The 18394-nt window shown below is 41.8% G+C and overlaps 1 protein-coding gene across 13 annotated transcripts in view; it reads right to left on the bottom strand.

The window, feature by feature from the left end:
• The window catches only part of SLC1A2 (solute carrier family 1 member 2), a 151437-nt gene that overhangs the window by 29121 nt on the left and 103922 nt on the right, over window positions 1-18394 (bottom strand). For all 13 annotated transcript variants that reach the window (XM_055300792.1, XM_055300798.1, XM_055300791.1 and 10 more), the window contains 3 exons: window positions 14666-14792; window positions 5947-6180; window positions 686-880 (listed from right to left, as the gene is read on the bottom strand). In XM_055300792.1, coding sequence (XP_055156767.1) covers window positions 686-880; window positions 5947-6180; window positions 14666-14792 — 556 coding nt within the window. The remainder of the gene's footprint in view (window positions 1-685; window positions 881-5946; window positions 6181-14665; window positions 14793-18394) is intronic.

Here is an 18394-nt window from a genome sequence, read left to right as displayed (position 1 = left end):
AATTAATATATGCAAGTAGGTGTGATCTTTAAGTTTACAGAGAAGTAATGTGTTTTTAATGACCTCTTAGGAAAGTGTTCTTCCTGAATTTCTTAAAGAACAAATACATATGGTAAAAATAGATTTAGTAAGACATGTGGATCTATACTCATGATTTATTTGTAATAAAATGGTTTATGTTGTATTGAGAAATCTCTCCCAGCATTTCATCATTTCTGCCATCATCCTCTGAAAATGCTGAAGGGAACATATTTTAATGAAAGGAAAAGTGGATCCAGAGTCAGCCGACATGGTCCCCAGTTACAGCCCTCCTGGCTCATTATTAATGATGTAGCCTTGGACAAACTACCCTGCCCTTGAAGCCTGTGCTTTCTCATCTATTAAATGGGCATAGACATAACTGCCTTGCAACATCACAGGATTGTTTAAAAAAAAATCAAGTAATAACAAATTTCCAAAGCAATTTCACATGTGCGCTACAAACAGGCCTAAGCATGAGCCTGCTTCTTTCCTGTCATAATATTTTCCCTTTGAGACTGCCAATAGCTCCTCTTCTGTGTTATTTCCTTCATCATTCTTCCACGAGGGAAACTGAAATTCAAATGGCCCCATCAAAAGGAGTTAGTATGAAAGGGGGCAGGGCAAAAAGTCATTTCAATGCTCCCCCCACCCACACTCCACTCACCTCACAGTCACAATCTGGCCTCCGTCCAGGATAACACCATTCATTTGGGCAATAAAGATGGCGGCCACTGCTTCATAAAGGGCTGTACCGTCCATGTTGATGGTTGCTCCGACTGGGAGGACAAATCTGGTCACGCGCTTATCAATCCCCAGATTTTCTTCCAGGCAACGGAAAGTGACAGGCAAAGTTCCAGCACTAAGGAACAAAGAGAGAAAGGAAGAGACCAGTTCATGTCCACTTTAGAGAAGCAGGACAAAACACAATCTGGAATGCCACCACAAAATGTTTGTTCTTTTGTTCCAATCAAGCAGCGTGACCTGCAGAAAGCAGTGTCTGGAGCCAAATTAAAGACCAGCTGTTTAGAGTTTCAAATTCAATCTTATTAAGATGCTCATAAGCTGCAAGCTCTTTTTGTTGGTCCTGGTTTTTGAGATCAACTTAGAGCTTCAAATTCTTTTTCCTTTGATCAGTGTTTCCCTCTTGGATCAAATATTAAAGACCATCTGATTGACCACATTAATTGAGCTGCAAAAAAAGAAGAAATGTGTCAGAAAACAATAAGCTGTCAACAGTGAGGTGGAATGAGGAATTTTTGAATGACCCATAATTTCATGCTAGGAACACTTTCCAACAAGATGACTACATGGGCTGCATCCAGCCTCTGGGAATTGCCCTGAACTAATTTTGAGAACGCTGGACAAACATGTTAAACACCATTTAGCCTGAACCTGAGCTTCTAGCAATTCACCAGGGACCCTCAGAGACAGTCTACTCCCTGATACATGGTCATTGGCCAACTGTACAGTCTTGCAACGGCATAGGGCAAAAAGCATGTGCTCTGTAGCTAAGCAAAGACCCAGTAAAGATGGAGTGACTCCACCACTGCTCATCTCAGGCCTGGGAGAGGAATTCATGACCCCATGACCCAGCCTCAAGGGCCAGAACCCCTGACATGTTCAAGTGTCTTCTAAATTAAGAGATCTGTAAGGATAAGGGTTACTGACAGCCAAAATATTATTTCCATGTGGAGAGAGGCACATGGGAAAGTAGGTGGATTTGCTTCAAAATTTAAGTAATATGGGAAGAAATGCAGAACACCCAAACTGCCATGTGAATGCTTTGTGGTCCATTCTCTTTGGGGTTTGGTTGTTTTTTTTTTTTTTTTTTGTTTGTTTGTTTGTTTGTTTGTTTTTGGGGGCTTTTTTTTTTTTAATCTATTCAAACCTTAGCAAAGTGAATGAGATGCAGACATACCTTTTCCAACCATGCACTGACAGTCTTAGTCAAGTTCCCTCCTTCTACTGGTCAGAATTAGGGCTCCTGCCAAGCTTAACACAGACACCTGCCAGAGGTCTCAGTTTCCCAGAGAGTGGGAGAGAGCCATCAGCTTCAGAGAAGCTAAATAGAATGCAGATTCCAGGGCCTACTCAGAAACAGAAACCAGAAGCTCTAAAGTGAGGGTCAGCTAAGTCTGCATCTTATTAAACCACTGGCCCACGGGCTCCCACTAACAACATTATGGAAGCCAGAGTCCTCTTATGGGAACATTCTTTGTGATTTCAGCTCAGGGGTCTCATGCCTTCTCCTTGGTCTCACGTAAGAAGAGGAAATGAATGTTTGGAGACCTCTCCTTACTAAAACCTTACAAACCCAGGGAGAAAAGTTGGGGTCATTATACCTGTTGGCTGTCCCAGTTGTTTTAATGAGACCCCATCCCCACCCCACCCTTTCTTAGGACCCCTTTGAAGGGTTGCCAGGACACCATGACTAGTCTGAAATGACAGCTGTAGTTGGTGGCTGGGATTCTAAATGTATGAATCTAAGGGGAGGACTTCTAGGAGGACTGGAATATGTTAATTTTTATTATTGTATCCATTTTCCCAAAACGTCATCAAGAGGACTTCAGACAAATAGATTGGAGAAAATAGTTGGTAAGTCATGAAAATATTCTCACTTTCTTTACTGGACAGGCTTTGTGTCTTAAAAATCCATATATACCCAATCAATCCAAACTGGTACTTGAGAATGTTAACTCTTTCCTCCCGTTCCAACATTCTGACATTGTTTTTTTGCTCCTGCCTCAGGGACCATATGACAGTTTTCAAAATTGCTAATAATAACTAGTAGATACTTGATAGGCTTCTTTTTTTTTTTTTTTCCAGAGGCGTTTCAACTGATGTCTGCAGGATGCAGAGAGGTGAGTCCCAGTCCCTGCCCTCCATCAATCCTCCCTGACACCAGCCTGTTGAGAAAAGGGAGTCAACCCATCCCACTTCCCCTTTAGTCCAAGGTCTAAGGAGGTAGAAAGTATATTTAGCTGGCTGTACTGGGGCTTTGTGTTTTTTCCCTCTGGTCATAATGGCAGAGCTAGTTCTTAGTGTATGACTCATGCCACATTTTTTTTTACGTGTTTTTTTTTTTTTTTTTTTTTTTTTTTAAGAAATTCCACATCCAGGCAAAAGCCACATTTTAACCAAAGACTAAAGTCACTTGAAATACAGGGTAATCAGGAGAAATGGGTCTAGTTCTGTGGCCTTGGCCAGACAACCCAAGCATTTGTCTGATTTAAATAAGAACTTGGGTCATTCATATGCCTTTAGGATTTACCTTGTCTTATAAACATGCTGGCATAACTGTCCAGTCATTCAAAGGAGAGATAATGATATTTTTGAAAGACTTAAAGATCAAAACCACAAAGATATTGGAAGAAAATATAAAGTAATATTATATAGGTTTTGGTGGTGCGGTTCCTGAGGGGGGAAAAAAGTCAAAATTCTAAATACTAAATGAAATCACTGACAACTTCAATAATACGGAAATTAAAAACTCAGGGTGCAAAGCATAGCAAAGTTTTTAGACAAGTGTCAGGTGGAAAGGAACATCATATGTCAGGCGGACAAATTTTTCAAGACAAGTGTCAGGTGGAGAGGAACATCATTTGCAACATGTGACACATGAGTTAATATTTTTATACATGAAGACAGCTAAAGGCCAATCAAGAATGGATGAATTCCCCAACAGGAAAGGACCATCACAAACAATTTGCAGGGTGGGGGAGGTGGGGGAGAATGATCAATAAAAATACCAAGAGATGTTTCCCCTCACTAGTGATCAAAGAAATGCAAAATCAATGAGATCATTTTGCACCAGTAAGATTGGAAAGTATTAAAGTGACTGATAATATCCAGGGCTGGTGAGTAGGTGGGAAAAGGCACACTCTCACACCCAGTTAGTGAGGACGTACACTAACGAATTTTCTGAGCAGCAATCTGGTGTCCTGTTTTTAAAACAGTTGGTGTGTTTACCATTGGATTCAGAAATTCCACTTCTGTAAATTTAGCCTGAGGGGATCATCAGACAAGCTTGCCAAGATGTATTTAGAAGGATGCTGGGCAGCCCGGGTGGCTCAGTGGTTTAACGCCCCCAGGGCGTGATCCTTGAGACCCGGGATCCAGTCCCACATCAGGCTCCCTGCATGGAGCCTGCTTCTCCCTCTGCCTATGTCTGTGCCCCTCTCTCTGTGTCTCTCATGAATAAATAAATAAAATCTTTTTAAAAATGTATTTAAAAAAAAAGAAGGATGCTGGTCCCACCCTGCTTAACAGACACGTCTTAACTGTACACCACAGAGTGGAGGTGGGGTTGTACTGCAGCACCCCACAGTGTAGTATTATGCCATTTAAGAAGAGTAGGAAGATCTATATTGATAGAACTTTTATGATATGTCGACCAGTGAAAAATAGCAGTTTACAACATGTACACGTAGTAAAAACTGGAAAAAATATGTAACTGTTAAGATTCACTGAAAGGGTTACCATTAATTATCTCTGGGCAATAGAATAACTGGTGATGTTCATTTTATTCTTCAAAACTTTACTGTCTGAACTTTTTCACGATGAGTAAATACCACATTCATAACCAGAAAACAAATGTAAAATGAACCATGATTGTTTTGGGAAAAAAAAAAAAGACTTACGTTTTCTCCAAAGAGAAGGGATCTTTATGTTTAGAAATACATAGCCATATAAAATATATAAAACCAAGAAGGAAAAAGGCAACTTCAAGGTGTTTCCCTTCATCTTGGGAAACTGAATGCAGAATCTTGACCCTCGGAGTTAGATATTTTTTAGCATCTTCTGAAATCCCACATTCTACGAGTACCAAAATCTCATTGATTGGCAAAATGGAAATACAAATTTGGGTTCTCAGGTGGTCATCATTATCGTCCTGTCGGGCCACTTAAGGAAAACCTGACTGCCTGCTAAGTAAGTAGCCTTGGAATGGCTGTCACGCTGTGGCCATTTCACTGGCAATGCATGGTCACAGCCTCAACAACAAGGACGTGCCAACCTGTGACTCGAGACAATGCTGAGCTAGGGGCTGCAGAGTGTGCTTGCCTCTCGGCCACTGGCTTCATGATCTCAGTCTTAGTTTTGTGCAGAAATACCAATGACTAGTATAGGCTAAGACAATAAAACTCTTCAGTCTTTGAAATTCTAAATAGCCAGGTGTTTCTTAGGTATTTGTTTTTGTTTGTTTTTGCTTAATTCAGTCCAAGATACCCAAAATTATATATTCTTTTTTTCTCTGCATATCTCTGGAATCCTCATTGGCTTCAAATGCCCGGGAGCTTAGTTAATGAAGAAGGAACAGACTCTCAATGTCAAGTTCAACCAATGCCAACCCGATTTTCTCAAAATCAGTGGGGAAGAATGGTCCATGAGGGGTTCATGCAGAGATCACAGACTTGACTGACTTCTGGTGTGTTTGTTTTTTTCTTTTTTCTTTTTCTTTTTTAATCTCACCTAATATGTTTACCAAACAAAAGCTCATTTTTTTTCTACTTTTGAGAAATAACTCCAATGGAGTGATATTTTGTGATAGCATTTTTCAAATCACAGGTGGGAGAAATTCTTAAATAGCTTAACATCCTGCTACATCCTTTTGGGAAAACATTTAAAACTAAACCAACACAACATGTGGCAAGTTAGGCATGCAGATTAACAGCGTGCATCTGTTTGGGAAATTAATATGAGATGTTTCCAGGATGGTTGCATATCAGCAAAAATGTTCATCAGAAAGCTTCTAAGTTCCTAGGAGCCAGAAATACAAAGCATTTGCCACCTTTTTCAGAATATTTTAATAATATGTGAAACATGTTCTCATTGAACTTTGTGATGAAAGCCTTTTGCAAAGAGGAAGTGGCAGGATGGGAAAGGAATAAGCAGAGAGAAAGAAAGGTGATTTCTTGTATTCTCTACCTGGAAGCGGTACCCAGGGCAGTGATCCAAGCTTGGAAAATGCCAGCGAAAAAGGAGAAAGGGTTTTTCCTGGTGACTAGAAAGTAAATCAAGGGGAGAAAGATGCCCCCATGGATGATGAGGCCCACAATCACCGTGATCATGTACATCCCCAGTTGCCTAGCAACCACTTCTAAGTCCTTGATTGCAATGATCTTTCCACAAATTAGGCAGGCAATACCCAGGGGAGAGTACCTGAAAAACATAAAAGAAAAAAAAAAAACATTGAAGAGATCCTTATGGAATTCACAGCTTATATCTGGGCTTTACATGTACCACACCCTGAGGAAAGCCCTTTGCTTTTTCTGTACAAAGAGTTTTGCTTGGAGGAAGTCCATGAGATTCGACAGTTGCTATATTTTACTTCAGACTTACCAGCACGATCTGAAATCTGTTCAATGGATGTGGAGGCCCCTGTTCTGGAAACTCCCAAGGTGAGCTCTGTTGCCCAGGTGATTTTTAGGAGTAACAGACACTAGCTTTATCATCTCCCAGGTAAGTACCAAGCTTGAGAGGCATAGATTCTTTGAGAATTTTGTTTGGTTTCCCTGTTCCCCCAACTTGAAAACTGGGAATCCACTGTGAGCTTCCCAGAAAGCTCATTAAGAGTTTCACCAAGCTGGAAGCTGGTGTTTCTAAATTTGCTTTGTATTTGCCTTGGAAGATAGAAAGTTTATTAAAATATGACACACACACACACACACACACACACGCATACACACACACCTGCCAAAACAAGAAAACTGAGCTGGGGCTACATTTAAAGAAATGTGGTTTTATTACTTCTAAGTCTGAAAGTGTTTTTTTCCATACTTACTGTAACAGGAGTGCTGGCCACCATGCCCCGTGTCTCAAGCACTACAGTAAGAGCTCTGCACATATCGCCTCATCTAATTTTTACCACAACCCTGAAATCAAGGTATCATTGTTCTTATTTGGCAAACGAGGAAATTGAAGTTCAGAAAAGTCAAATAACCAGTCCAAGACCACAAAACCAGGAAACAGCAGGAGAACAATCTCAGGGCCGGTGACACTCCAAGGGTTGTTTTTCCCTTACCCAACCAGACCACTTTCCTTTAATGAGCAATTGTTGCTCTTTGTAGATAAGCCGACAGTCTACCATGTACCAACTTATTCTATGTAGTATCTTATTTTAAATGTCTATCTTATTATTATTTGATGGGGAACTTGGAAACGATTTACTGTTGTCCTCACTCTTCAGTACGCTAACCACGCTCTCTCATCTTGAGTGTATTTTTCCCATGTTGGGCAACATCCTTTTTCTATTGCCCAATCTTGTAGTGTTGGAGCAGAAACTTGCTCAGCCTGCGACACCTTCTGACTGAAATGAAAATGTTTGTGGGAAAGTTGATCTCTTAGTAAGAATTATGAACTTATTTGACTTTTTAAAAGATTTTATTTATTTATGAGAGACACAGAGATAGAGGCAGAGACATAGGCAGAGGGAGAAGCAGGCTCCCTGTGGGGGAGTCCAACGTTGGACTCGACCCCAAGATCCCAGGATCATGACCTGAGCCACCCAGGCATCCCTATGAACTTATTTGAGAAAAAGACTGGGGGAAATGACATCCCAAGATAAGGCCCCCAGCTTGAGGAAGGAGTCAGGAAAGAGAGATAGACACCAAGCCAGATTTGGTGGGGTTTTTTTTTGGGGGGGGGTGTTTTTTTGTGTTTTTTTTGTTTTATTTTTTGCAATTGTGCCTGAAGCAAGCCCTTTCCTGGATAAAGAAAAGATGTGGGTAGATGAGAATTATATACACAATTACATAAGACACAGAGCTTGTCCGGTCACTTACCAGTTACATGACCCGGGTTAGTGACTTATTCCCATTTTATAAATGTGGAAGTCAAGGCTTAGGCTAACTCCAACCTCATGGGATGGCTGCAAGGATTGCATTTTCGAGCATGCGTATGTGTGTCCTGTCAAAATCCCATCCCCGTCCCTATCAGCACCATTCTGACTGCTGACCAAGGAATCCTTTGCATGTTCTGTGTTCACACATGTACACCATGTCCTCTCCCCCGCTGTGTTTAAAGAGTCAAGTCTGAGTTAACAAGGCTTTCTGAGTTAACAAGGCTTTCTAAACCAATTCACAGACTACTGCCACCCAATGGCAGAGGGTTTTATGAGCAAAATATTTTGTCAAGAGGAACCTTCTGAAAGAACTGATTTATAATTGTCCATACTTAATTGAAAACTGTAGGATAGCTGCTCTCTTCCTTGGTGAGTATCCAGCCTGTAGCCTCCACATCTTCCCTGGGATAAAGGCTGGCAATATCTGAGGGCCGTTTCTGCAGACATAAGGGAGCTATGTCCTCAAACCCTTGGCTTTCTTGCCATTTTACACTCTCCTGGTGTGTCCATGGTCACAGCATCTCCTAGATCAGTGGGGTAGTCTGAGGGGCCAAGTCTTTGTCCCAGGGGGTTGTAAGTAACTGAGCACAATACACTTTCCAATATAGCCAACAAGCATTTGTCTTCATAAACCAAGAGATCAGTTCACTCACAAGCACCAATCATCCTTTAAAGATGTCCAGAAAAACACAAACATGAGCCATTCAATTTTCCTGCTCTTCTGGGACAAGCAATTTGCAGAATGAAGAGAAAGTGTTTTCAAGGCTCTTTCCCAAGCAAGACCAGCCATACAGTCACTCTGGAGAACATACCTGAGCCAGAGCCAAATGGATCAGAAAGAGGAAACAGGTTACCTCCAGAGCACTCAGCTCACTGGGAGAAACGAGAGTTCCTACAGTCAATGGAGAGTGTTACTCAAAGGCCAGAAGGTAGAGTGTTAGGGTAAATAAATATGGCAAGCAGGGGCCCTAGTTAACCCAAACACCTAGGTCTCCAGAACTAGAGTGAGCATTAATTAGGGCAAGGAAAGAGACTTTGTCTTCTGTGGCATCTTTTAGGGCCATTACTTCCTTCTCTGCACTTGTTTTCAAAACGAGTGGCTTAAGCTTCTACTCAAAAGCTGGAGCTTCTGAGTTCCTGGGTCTCTATGTAATTATCACTGAAAATGACACTCCATGGAAAGGAAAGGGCAAATGCCCAGGATTCAAGGTCACCACGTAAAGCTTCTGAGATGAAGCAAACAATCGAAGCCATAAACCGCAGTGCATGAAGAGACTGGGGGTTCCAGCAAGGTTCTGAAGCCAAATGGTGCCCAGTAATTATTGGACCAGTTTCTAAATGAAAGACACGACTGCAGAGTGGGGAGAGAGAATGCCTTCCACACTGCCTTTGGGCTGCTTGTATCCGCAGCCCTGGGTACTGATGTCAACGTTACTTGCCAGGCCAGTCCTGGCATCATCCTTTCTTGCCTCCATCCACTCTGTACCTCTGTCCTTGTCATCTTCGGATTCCCACTGAGATGCCTTTCCCAAGACTGCTCCCTACTCCACAAACAAACTCGTACACAGAATTTAACATACCCAGACCTCACTGTCCCTGGGCATCCACAGACACCAGCTTCAGAATCAACCTGGCCTAGCTGGTAACAACGTGGATTCCCTGGGCCCACCACGTATCTATTGAGTTAGAATTTCCTGGAGCTGACCTGGGGGCATTTATATTTTAAACAAGTTGTCCAGGTAATTCTGATGTGTTTGGAAACCAATGTTTCAAGGGATAAAATGTGCTCTACAACTAAAGAAATGCAGATATTACTTGTTTAGCATTTAGAAACCCTTTAGTTAGCTCCAACGGATTCAAGGCTTTTTGTCTTAACTCATTAAAGTAATTAATTCAGGACATTTAGCCACAGGACAGATGGTAGATCAGACACGTAGATGGAGATTAGTGGAGGGACTTTCTCAGTCTTGCCTAAGTCACTCTGGTTGCATCCCTCACTGCTATTGGTTTCCAATAACAATACTAGTCTGCCAGTTTGGGACAGACCCCATGAGAACTAAGAAATGGAAGTGTCTGTCAATAAACAGCTAAATGTACATTCTAAGAGTTACCTAAAGGTGTTGTCTGTATTCAGGCTCAAAAAGTAACACAAATCTCCATTTTTCCCAGTCCACTTAGAGACAGGTGTTCTGGTTATCCAAGGAGTGACTTTGCTGAGAGTTACTATGTGTGGATTAGAACTTTTAATCAGGATAGAGGGAAAATGAACATGTAGAGCCTCCAAGCTTGTAGCCCCCCAGGGACTTCCTTTAGCAAGTAAACACACCCCAATTCATCACCGTAGCCTGCAAGGGCCTATGGGGTCATCTTCCTACCCTCCTCTCCCAACTCCACAGCCTTCCACTCCCCTCACCAACCAATCACATTGTGGCTACTCTAGATCTTCATTCTGACCCTCGAAAACCCTTCACTTGCTATTTCCTCCCTCTGGAAAATTCTCCTGTGAGTTCTTCACAGAGCTACCTCTTTTCATTCTTTTTTTATTTTTATTTTTATAAATTTATTTTTTATTGGCGTTCAATTTGCCAACATATAGAATAACACCCAGTGCTCATCCCATCAAGTGCCCGCCGCAGTGCCCGTCACCCAGTTGGAACAAATTATTTTCTTCTCTTTTCATTCTTCAGGTCATTGTTAAAAGTCGCTTCCCTAGACAGCCCTCCTGGATCCTCTGGAAAGAGTCTAATCCATACTTTGCATCCCCCATCACTCTCTGCCCCCCGTCCTGGTTACTGACTTTTTCACTGATTCCTGTCTGAATTCTTAGTTATTCTTTCCCTCTTTTATTCTTTATTCTCCTTTTATTCTTTCCCTCTTTCCTTTCAATAGAACGTAGGCTCCATGAGGGCCTGAATTTTTCTCTGTCTTATTCACGCTTATATCACCAGGACCTAAAATTGTTATTGGCATAGAAGAGGGGTTCAAAAAATATTTATGGAGTGAAAGAATGGATGGATGGATGGATACCTGATTGGACGGATGGATGGATGGATGGTGTCAGAGAGTTAACAAGGAGGAGAACTGAAAGAGTGAGTAGAGATCGCACTTCTCACTTTGTCTTTCTATAGTGGTGAAATTATGTAAAGTTTTACTTTCTGTTTAGATTTTCAGACTGAAAAAAATGTTTTAAAGAAATTTGCAAGGAATGGGGATATGAAAATCATACTGAAATTAAGGGTTTTTCTATTTTTTGGTGAATCAGAGGGCCTTGTATGCTTCTTAAAGAAGAGTCCATGAACACAGAGAAACAAAAAATATGGATTGCATTGATAATTGTAATGGTAATTAATGGCAACCACAAAATAATAACAATGATAATAGTGGTTCATAGAAAGTATTTAGACAGGTCCCAGCACATGAGAAATGCTTTGTAAGTGTTAGTCCCAATATCACTCAATTCTCACAGCAACCCTAGGACGTTGAGTCTATGATCAATCCATTCAGGTCAAAATGTACGGTTTAAAATGTGTCTAACCCGCCTAGAGTCACACAGTTGGTAATAGAAGGATCAGTTGGATTCACTCCAGTGTGAAGTCAGACAGAAGCTGAATAAGGCGCCACTCCTGCACCATTCCCATTACTTAGGCCGTGCGACGCTGAGCAAGTTAACCTCTGTGGTTGGTCCTCACATCTGGAAAATGGTGCTAACAAAAGTGTCTATTTTTGTTAGGTAATATTGAGATAAATAAATGAGTTAATATATGTAAAGCCACTGGAATAGTATTTATTAAGTATATATATAGCAGGAATTTGGCAAATACTAATTATGGTTTAATAATTATGATAATAATAATTAGTTCCTCAATAATAAATAGGTAGAGCATAACAACTGAGGTGGTACTAAGCATATAGCAAGAATTTAATAACTACGTTATAATTCAGTAATAATTATTATTAGAATAACAGTCATCTCTGCAATGTTATATTTTACTATTCACACTATTCTTACTACCACACAGAGAAGAATACAAAAGACCTGGTCATTTAAGCTTTGAGGGGGTCAGTTAAAGAGCAATTGACTGTTTTACCCAAAACTTTCTCACACACATCGTTACCCAATGCTGACGAGGCAGCTCAAGAATGAAAGAAATGTGTAGAATTGGCGTCTCATGTCATGTAACACCCTCCTGATTGTTTGTCTAGCTGAGGTAACTGAACAGCTATCAGAAATCATTCCATAGGCCTTATCCTGACTCATAACTGCTCTGCATCTCCTGGGATTTGATATTAAATCTTTAGGAGTTTTGGTTTCAGTGAACAGGAAACCTTGATCCACACCCTTCATCCCTGCAGAGAAGTGAGCACACACTTTATCCCATGATTCATCTCATCTCCTAGATTCCTTTCCTCCATGGGCTCAGTGGAAATGACATTGTCCACATCATTGGCATCCTGAGACAGAAATACAAACTGTATTTTTAGAGCAAGGATGCTTGTCCTGCTAAACATTCCAGGAGACCAGGGCAGATGGTAATGTTTACTACCAAGAGGCATATTTCTGCTTTATGCATTATCATTTATTAAGTTCTCAGCAAGCTCAGATGGATCTAAAAGACTCTAAACAGATTTTTTAGAGCATCACACTGTGTATGACTTTAAATTTTTATACAAAAGAAATATTCAGAAATCTAGGACTGCCTGGGAAGCTGAAGCACCAGTACAATAAACACACACACACACACATACACACACACACATTATTTTACCAGCATCCTATCCATGTTTTAAAAGTACAACAAAGCAATGATCTGAACCAGCCAAATCTAGTAAATATGGTTCATGCAATCATGAGGAACACCTTCTTGATCTGAGACCTTGGGATCTTCCGCTAGCCCGCTCACTCCTGAGGTTTTAGTAAGAAATTACTAGCAGCCCATCACAATGTTCGGTTCTGTGGAGATAAAAAATAAATCAAGAACAGATTTTTGCCCTTGTAAAGCAGGGGCAGGAGCCAATGAAAGGAAGAAGAGAGAAAAAAAAGGTAGAATTTTAGTGGAGGGCACCACATAGACCTAAAAGATCAGACAAGGGGGCAGCCTGGGTGGCTCAACGGTTTAGCACCACCTTCAGCCCAGGGTGTGAACCTGGAGACCCGGGATCGAGTCCCACGTCGGGCTTCCTCATGGAGCCTGCTTCTCCCTCTGCCTGTGTCTCTGCCTTTCTCTCTGTGTGTGTCTCTCATGAATAAATAAATAAAATCTTAAAAAAAAAAGATCAGAGGAGGACTGGGTAGGGGGGCAGGATGGGAACACGTAGAGACAGGGAATTTCTAATCCAGAATTTTTGTGACAGAGAGGACACAATGTCATTTAGATTAATAATGGTTTTATTTTTTTTTCTAGGCAGGCATACCAGACCATCATAGAGGTCTAGCACAAAAGCATGTAAAAATCTTTCCATCTGAGAGATATGGGACACTAGAAGGTTCTGCAGGCGATACAGCTTCCTTCATGAGGGAGTGGATGCTCATGCTCTCCTGAACTGCCCTAGATTTCAGAGCCACTGACCATAAGCAGACACGAAATGAAGTGGAGTACAGTATTGCTTAGATAATTCAAACAAAAAAGCCACCCACTTACGCATCAAGGATTGCGAATCAACAGGAACCCCAGCTCTTCTCCCTCTAGCTACGTCATCTTAAGCAAATTAATTCAACTCAATATACTTCAGTTCCCTGTTCCAGGAAATGAGAGTCATGATGCCATCTCTGCAGTGTTATTGAGACTCCATTGGATAGGTACTAAGCACTTATCGTGGCTCTTGGCAGGTAAAAGGAAATCAATAATTGATAGCTTTTATTATTAGAATGATCATGATGTTGTTTAAGAATCAAGATTTAAAAAAAAAAGAATCAAGATTTAGTGACTCTGGGCCACAGCCTTCTCTTCTAGAGAAGAGATGAGACAGATTCCCTGTCTCTACAACTAGAGGCTGGAACCACATTTCTAAGAGCATTTATAACTCTAATCTTTCCTCTGTGATTTTACTTTCCCTTGCATGGCCTGAAAATGGCCTCTTTTTCCTTCTGAGTGATGAGCATTCCATAAATTGCTTTTGAACACCAGAATATTAGAGTAGTGGTCCTTCCACACCCTCTGGATCATGTCATATCATCCCTGGTATCTTGGACTTATCCTGGTGTTTCCTGATACTGCTCAGTGTCAGTACCACTAGTTGGTTTTTCCAGCTTATCTCTCCTTTTGATTTTTGTTGTTTTTATTTTCCCACTGGCAGGGATCAGTAGACTTTTTATGTGAAGGGTCAAATAGTAAATACTTCAGTCTTTGCAGGCTCCACAGTCTCGGTCAGAACTGATACTTAATTCTGCTGTTTGGCACAAAGCAACCCTAGACAAGATGTGAATGAATGGGTGTGGCTGCGTGCCAATAAAACTTTATCTATGGGCTCTGAATCTCATATAATTTCCATGTGTGTGGAATATTTTTCTCTTTGGATTTTATTTTTCAGCAACAGAAAAACATAAAACCCACTCTTAATTTGTAGGCCATGCTACACAAGTAGTAGAAAGGATCTGGCCCAAGGATGTGCCATAGTTTTCAACTCATTTTCTAGGGGAAGCTTCCAAAAAGAGATTTTCATCCCTTTCTCAAGTATTTTTGGAGAGCCCTTTGCTTGGTCCACGGTTACCCACTCTCTCCTGCTAGGAAGGCTCCATTATCTTCCGAGGACCCCCAGACCTTTGGACATCCCCTGCCACACTGAAGTAAGAACAAGCCCACTTACCACATGATCATGATCACTAACTTCATTACAATCTCATTCAAAATGTTGAAGAACTCCACCATCAGCTTGGCCTGCTCTCCCATCTTCCCCATGGCGATGCCAAAAGCAATGAAAAACCCTATCAGACCTGTTGGGCGAATCACATTACACAGGACAGATTACACAATATGTCTCTCTTCTCCCTCCTTCACCATTCCCGACATAGGGAGCCACCTTCTCACCTGCCTGTTGCCCTTTGAATTAGCCATTCGATTTCACACAGAAAATAACCTTTCTCCCGGATAATTATGGTATCCCTTAACATTTCCCACAAGAGCAAGTTGAACTGTCAGCGATGTTAATTACTTGAGGAAAACAAATTCCATTTTATTCCAAACTCAGAAGGACTCTTCTCTCTCCTCCTCACTTACGAAATCAGAGGTAAGCAGATTCCATAGCACATAGGTTAATGAAGGAAGGCTTGTTGGGACTTGGGGATTATCATGCAAACTTTGGAGCTCACATTAGAATTGCAGAGACCAATTAGCCAATAAAGTCTCTGCCAGGGTTTTGTCTACATTAGTTTGGTGTTATCCCAACATCATGTGTTGCTGGTATGTTTCACTGTAGGAAAATCCTGACCATGAAAGTATTTTTCTAATGCTACATGCCTAATGTGAGAAGGAGGAAGAATGTTGAAAAATCAAATGGAAAGCAATGAGAAATCCAAAACAGTTGGAAAACCCCAACTGACCCAGTTTGTGTGCATTTAACCAACTATTTATTAATTTCTCATCATTCTTTTCATGGTCAAAACGGTTAGAATGCTTCCTTTCTTACTGCATTTTTTTTTGGCAGTATCATAAAGGTAGAACATAGACTTTGTAATTTCCTCCTAGCCCCTCAGCCCTCTTCTCCCTTCACTTGGCATCATTTGACTTCCATCTAAATCCAGACCCACCACAGCCTCAAGGGTCAATCCTAACCCCGGGCTGGAAGGATGCAAGGAATTCTGTCCCCATCAAATTGCACTAGGTCCTGAACAAGCTCCAACACCCAACCTTGGGTCTTTTTTTTTTTTTTTAAGATTTTATTTATTTATGAAAGAGAGAGAGAGAGAGAGATTGAAGCAGGCTCCATTCAGGGAAACCAACATGGGACTCGATCCCAGGACTCCAGGATCATGCCCTAGCCAAAGGCAGGCACCAAACCGCTGAGCCACCCAGGGATCCCTTGGGTCTTATCTCTATGTTGTCTTTGCCTCATTCTCTCTACCAGAGTATCTGTCCTGGGAAGCTGCCATATACTTTGGCTCCTCCAAGCTGGGCCTGGCTTCTCTCTCCCCAGAAGATTCTCTCTCTCCTACCATTCCTTCCCATTCTTATCCTAGAGTCTCACCCCCAGCCTGTAGTCTCACCCAGGCCCACTCAGGGACTGGGCCACTACATGGCAAACAGACATCCCCACTATTGCCTGTCTGGATTTCTGATTACCAGTCACCATATGCTTCCACCCCATTCCTGACCCATTATTAACAATCCCAGGGCTCCAATTCTGATTACTTGCATAGCCATCAATCAATGCTGCTGTCCCCCTGGCCACAGGGGGTCAAATGCATGCCCATTTGACATTTTCTCTAAAGTGCAATATGGCCTCTCCTCTACACCCTCTCCTTCCCTCCTCTTCCCTACACCTGCCCGATCCTAGTTTAGCAAGCCTAATTTCCAGTCCTTACTATTACATCTGATTTCCTATTGTGTCTAGTTATGCCTAGAGTCTAGTTATACTGGGTAAATTATAGCATTATAATTTGATTCTCTTAGGGAGGAATTATTTCTCTCTGAGCCTCTGACTTTACCTTTTCCCTAGCCAGCCCCCCCCAAACCACTTGCCTCCCCAAACCAAGCACATATCAACTCAGATTGTTCAACTATCATTCATTAGACCTTCTCTCTCTTCAGCAAAAAGAACCCAGCACATGTATTCAGGATGGTTAATACCTGGTACTGAATATTTCTCCTTTTCAGCTCTCATCCAGAAAAACTTGCAAGTGACTTACAAGTGAGCTATTGGCCTTAAAGACAGGCTTAGTAAAAATTAATGACCAGGGGAGAGAGACTTGGTTCTGCAGTCACATATAGAACCGAAATTTGGGTTATTCCCAAGCCCTTCTCTCAAGTCCATGGAGAGGAGTTTACTAGGTGTGTGGTGAGAAATAATCTGTGAATATTCTGGTGGTATTACTCAGTTCCATTTGGATATTTTAAGAAAAAAAAAAACTCAAGGTCTCAAAGTCTCAAAGAGCTGGCATAAAAAAGCTCCCTTTGAGGGATCAGCAGAAACTGGGCTACAACGATCATATGAGAGAGAGAGAGAAGTTGGAAGGAGCAAACTCTCCCAGGAATTAATTTAATGGTTAGGGTTAAAGCAGAGCTCAGAAGAGGTATGGAGGTTTTTGGAGAGAGCACTGAGTACTTCAAGAAGAGGAAGGCCAGAGCCAGGGTTTTGTCTTCACTTACTGCAATGCCTGATCTTTGGGACTTTCCAAAGCCCCCCAAAAGGGGGGAAAAAGCCACCTTCTCCACCCTTAGAAGACCAAGGGAAGAATCTTGTTTTAGCCATGATTTGTACATGGGAAGTTTCTCAACAGTCTAACTTCCCTTGGCTTTCTAGAGCTCACCCTGCAGCTGCACACCCGTGTCCAACTTCCATGTCATTTCCCTCTGTAAACATCACCTCACTAAACTCACTTACTGGAACTGGGGTGTTTCACTTGAACAAAGCCCTCTTGGACTTGGTCACTGGGGCTGAGAAGTTAGTGAGTTGTGTTGAAACCCCCAGTCAGGGCAGCCCAAGGTCAACATGACTTCCCAGAATCCACCGAGAATCTGGAAACGACCATGAAAGCCTTCTAAATGATTCACCCCAAAGCTTTGGTCTCATTACTCATGGCCTTAACCTCCTCCAGAGTATGTAGAAGACTGTGGGGTCACTTTGACCATGGGGCTTCGGGGACAGAGCGTGGTTGGGAAGGTCCCAAAGCCTCATGCATATCTGTGCAGTGGGCGAGAAGGGCTAGATCAGGGGTGGAAACCAAGGATATTTGCAAGCTCTCCTCAGAGGAACTCACCCACTGTGTCTTCTCTCCTTCCTCCTGTCACCCCATACTGACAGTCAACAATATTTATTGATCTTCTATTACTGTCAAACCAGTCAGCCTATCTCCTCCCATGCTCTCACTACTCAACCCATTTCCCACCAGGCCAAATGAAGAAGATCCCTTACTGAAGCTTCTGCTTTTCAGTGCCTGGAAAATCCTTCTTCTCTACCTCTTTCTCTCAACCATTTTGGGTAAGTGAGGTATAAGGTTGTGAAATTTAGAACGAAGAAACAGGATACCCAGTTAAAATGTGAATTTCAGATAAATAATGAGTATATTTTATTTTGGTATGTCCCATGGGTATGTACCATGCAATATTTGGAATTGTTGTTCATCTGAAATTCACACTTAAGTTGGCATCCAGAACTTTATCCAACAACCCTACTAAGGAGACAGGGGCATTTGATCTCCTAGATGGCAAAATGGAAGGACCACTGAGCCAATCCGCTTCTAGCCAGCTCTCGTTCAAATCCTTAGAAATTTTGCTTGTGTGGATCAATCTATTTCTTCTGCCCAGCTTCCCCATTCCTCCCAGCTTAGGGCCAAATATCCCTCTTTCTTGTGTAGGGGACACCATTCTAACAGTAGGT

The sequence above is a fragment of the Nyctereutes procyonoides genome, unplaced genomic scaffold (assembly GCF_905146905.1).
Source record: "Nyctereutes procyonoides isolate TBG_1078 unplaced genomic scaffold, NYPRO_anot_genome, whole genome shotgun sequence".
Taxonomy (NCBI): domain Eukaryota; kingdom Metazoa; phylum Chordata; class Mammalia; order Carnivora; family Canidae; genus Nyctereutes; species Nyctereutes procyonoides.
This window is presented reverse-complemented; position numbering and strand designations above follow the sequence as displayed.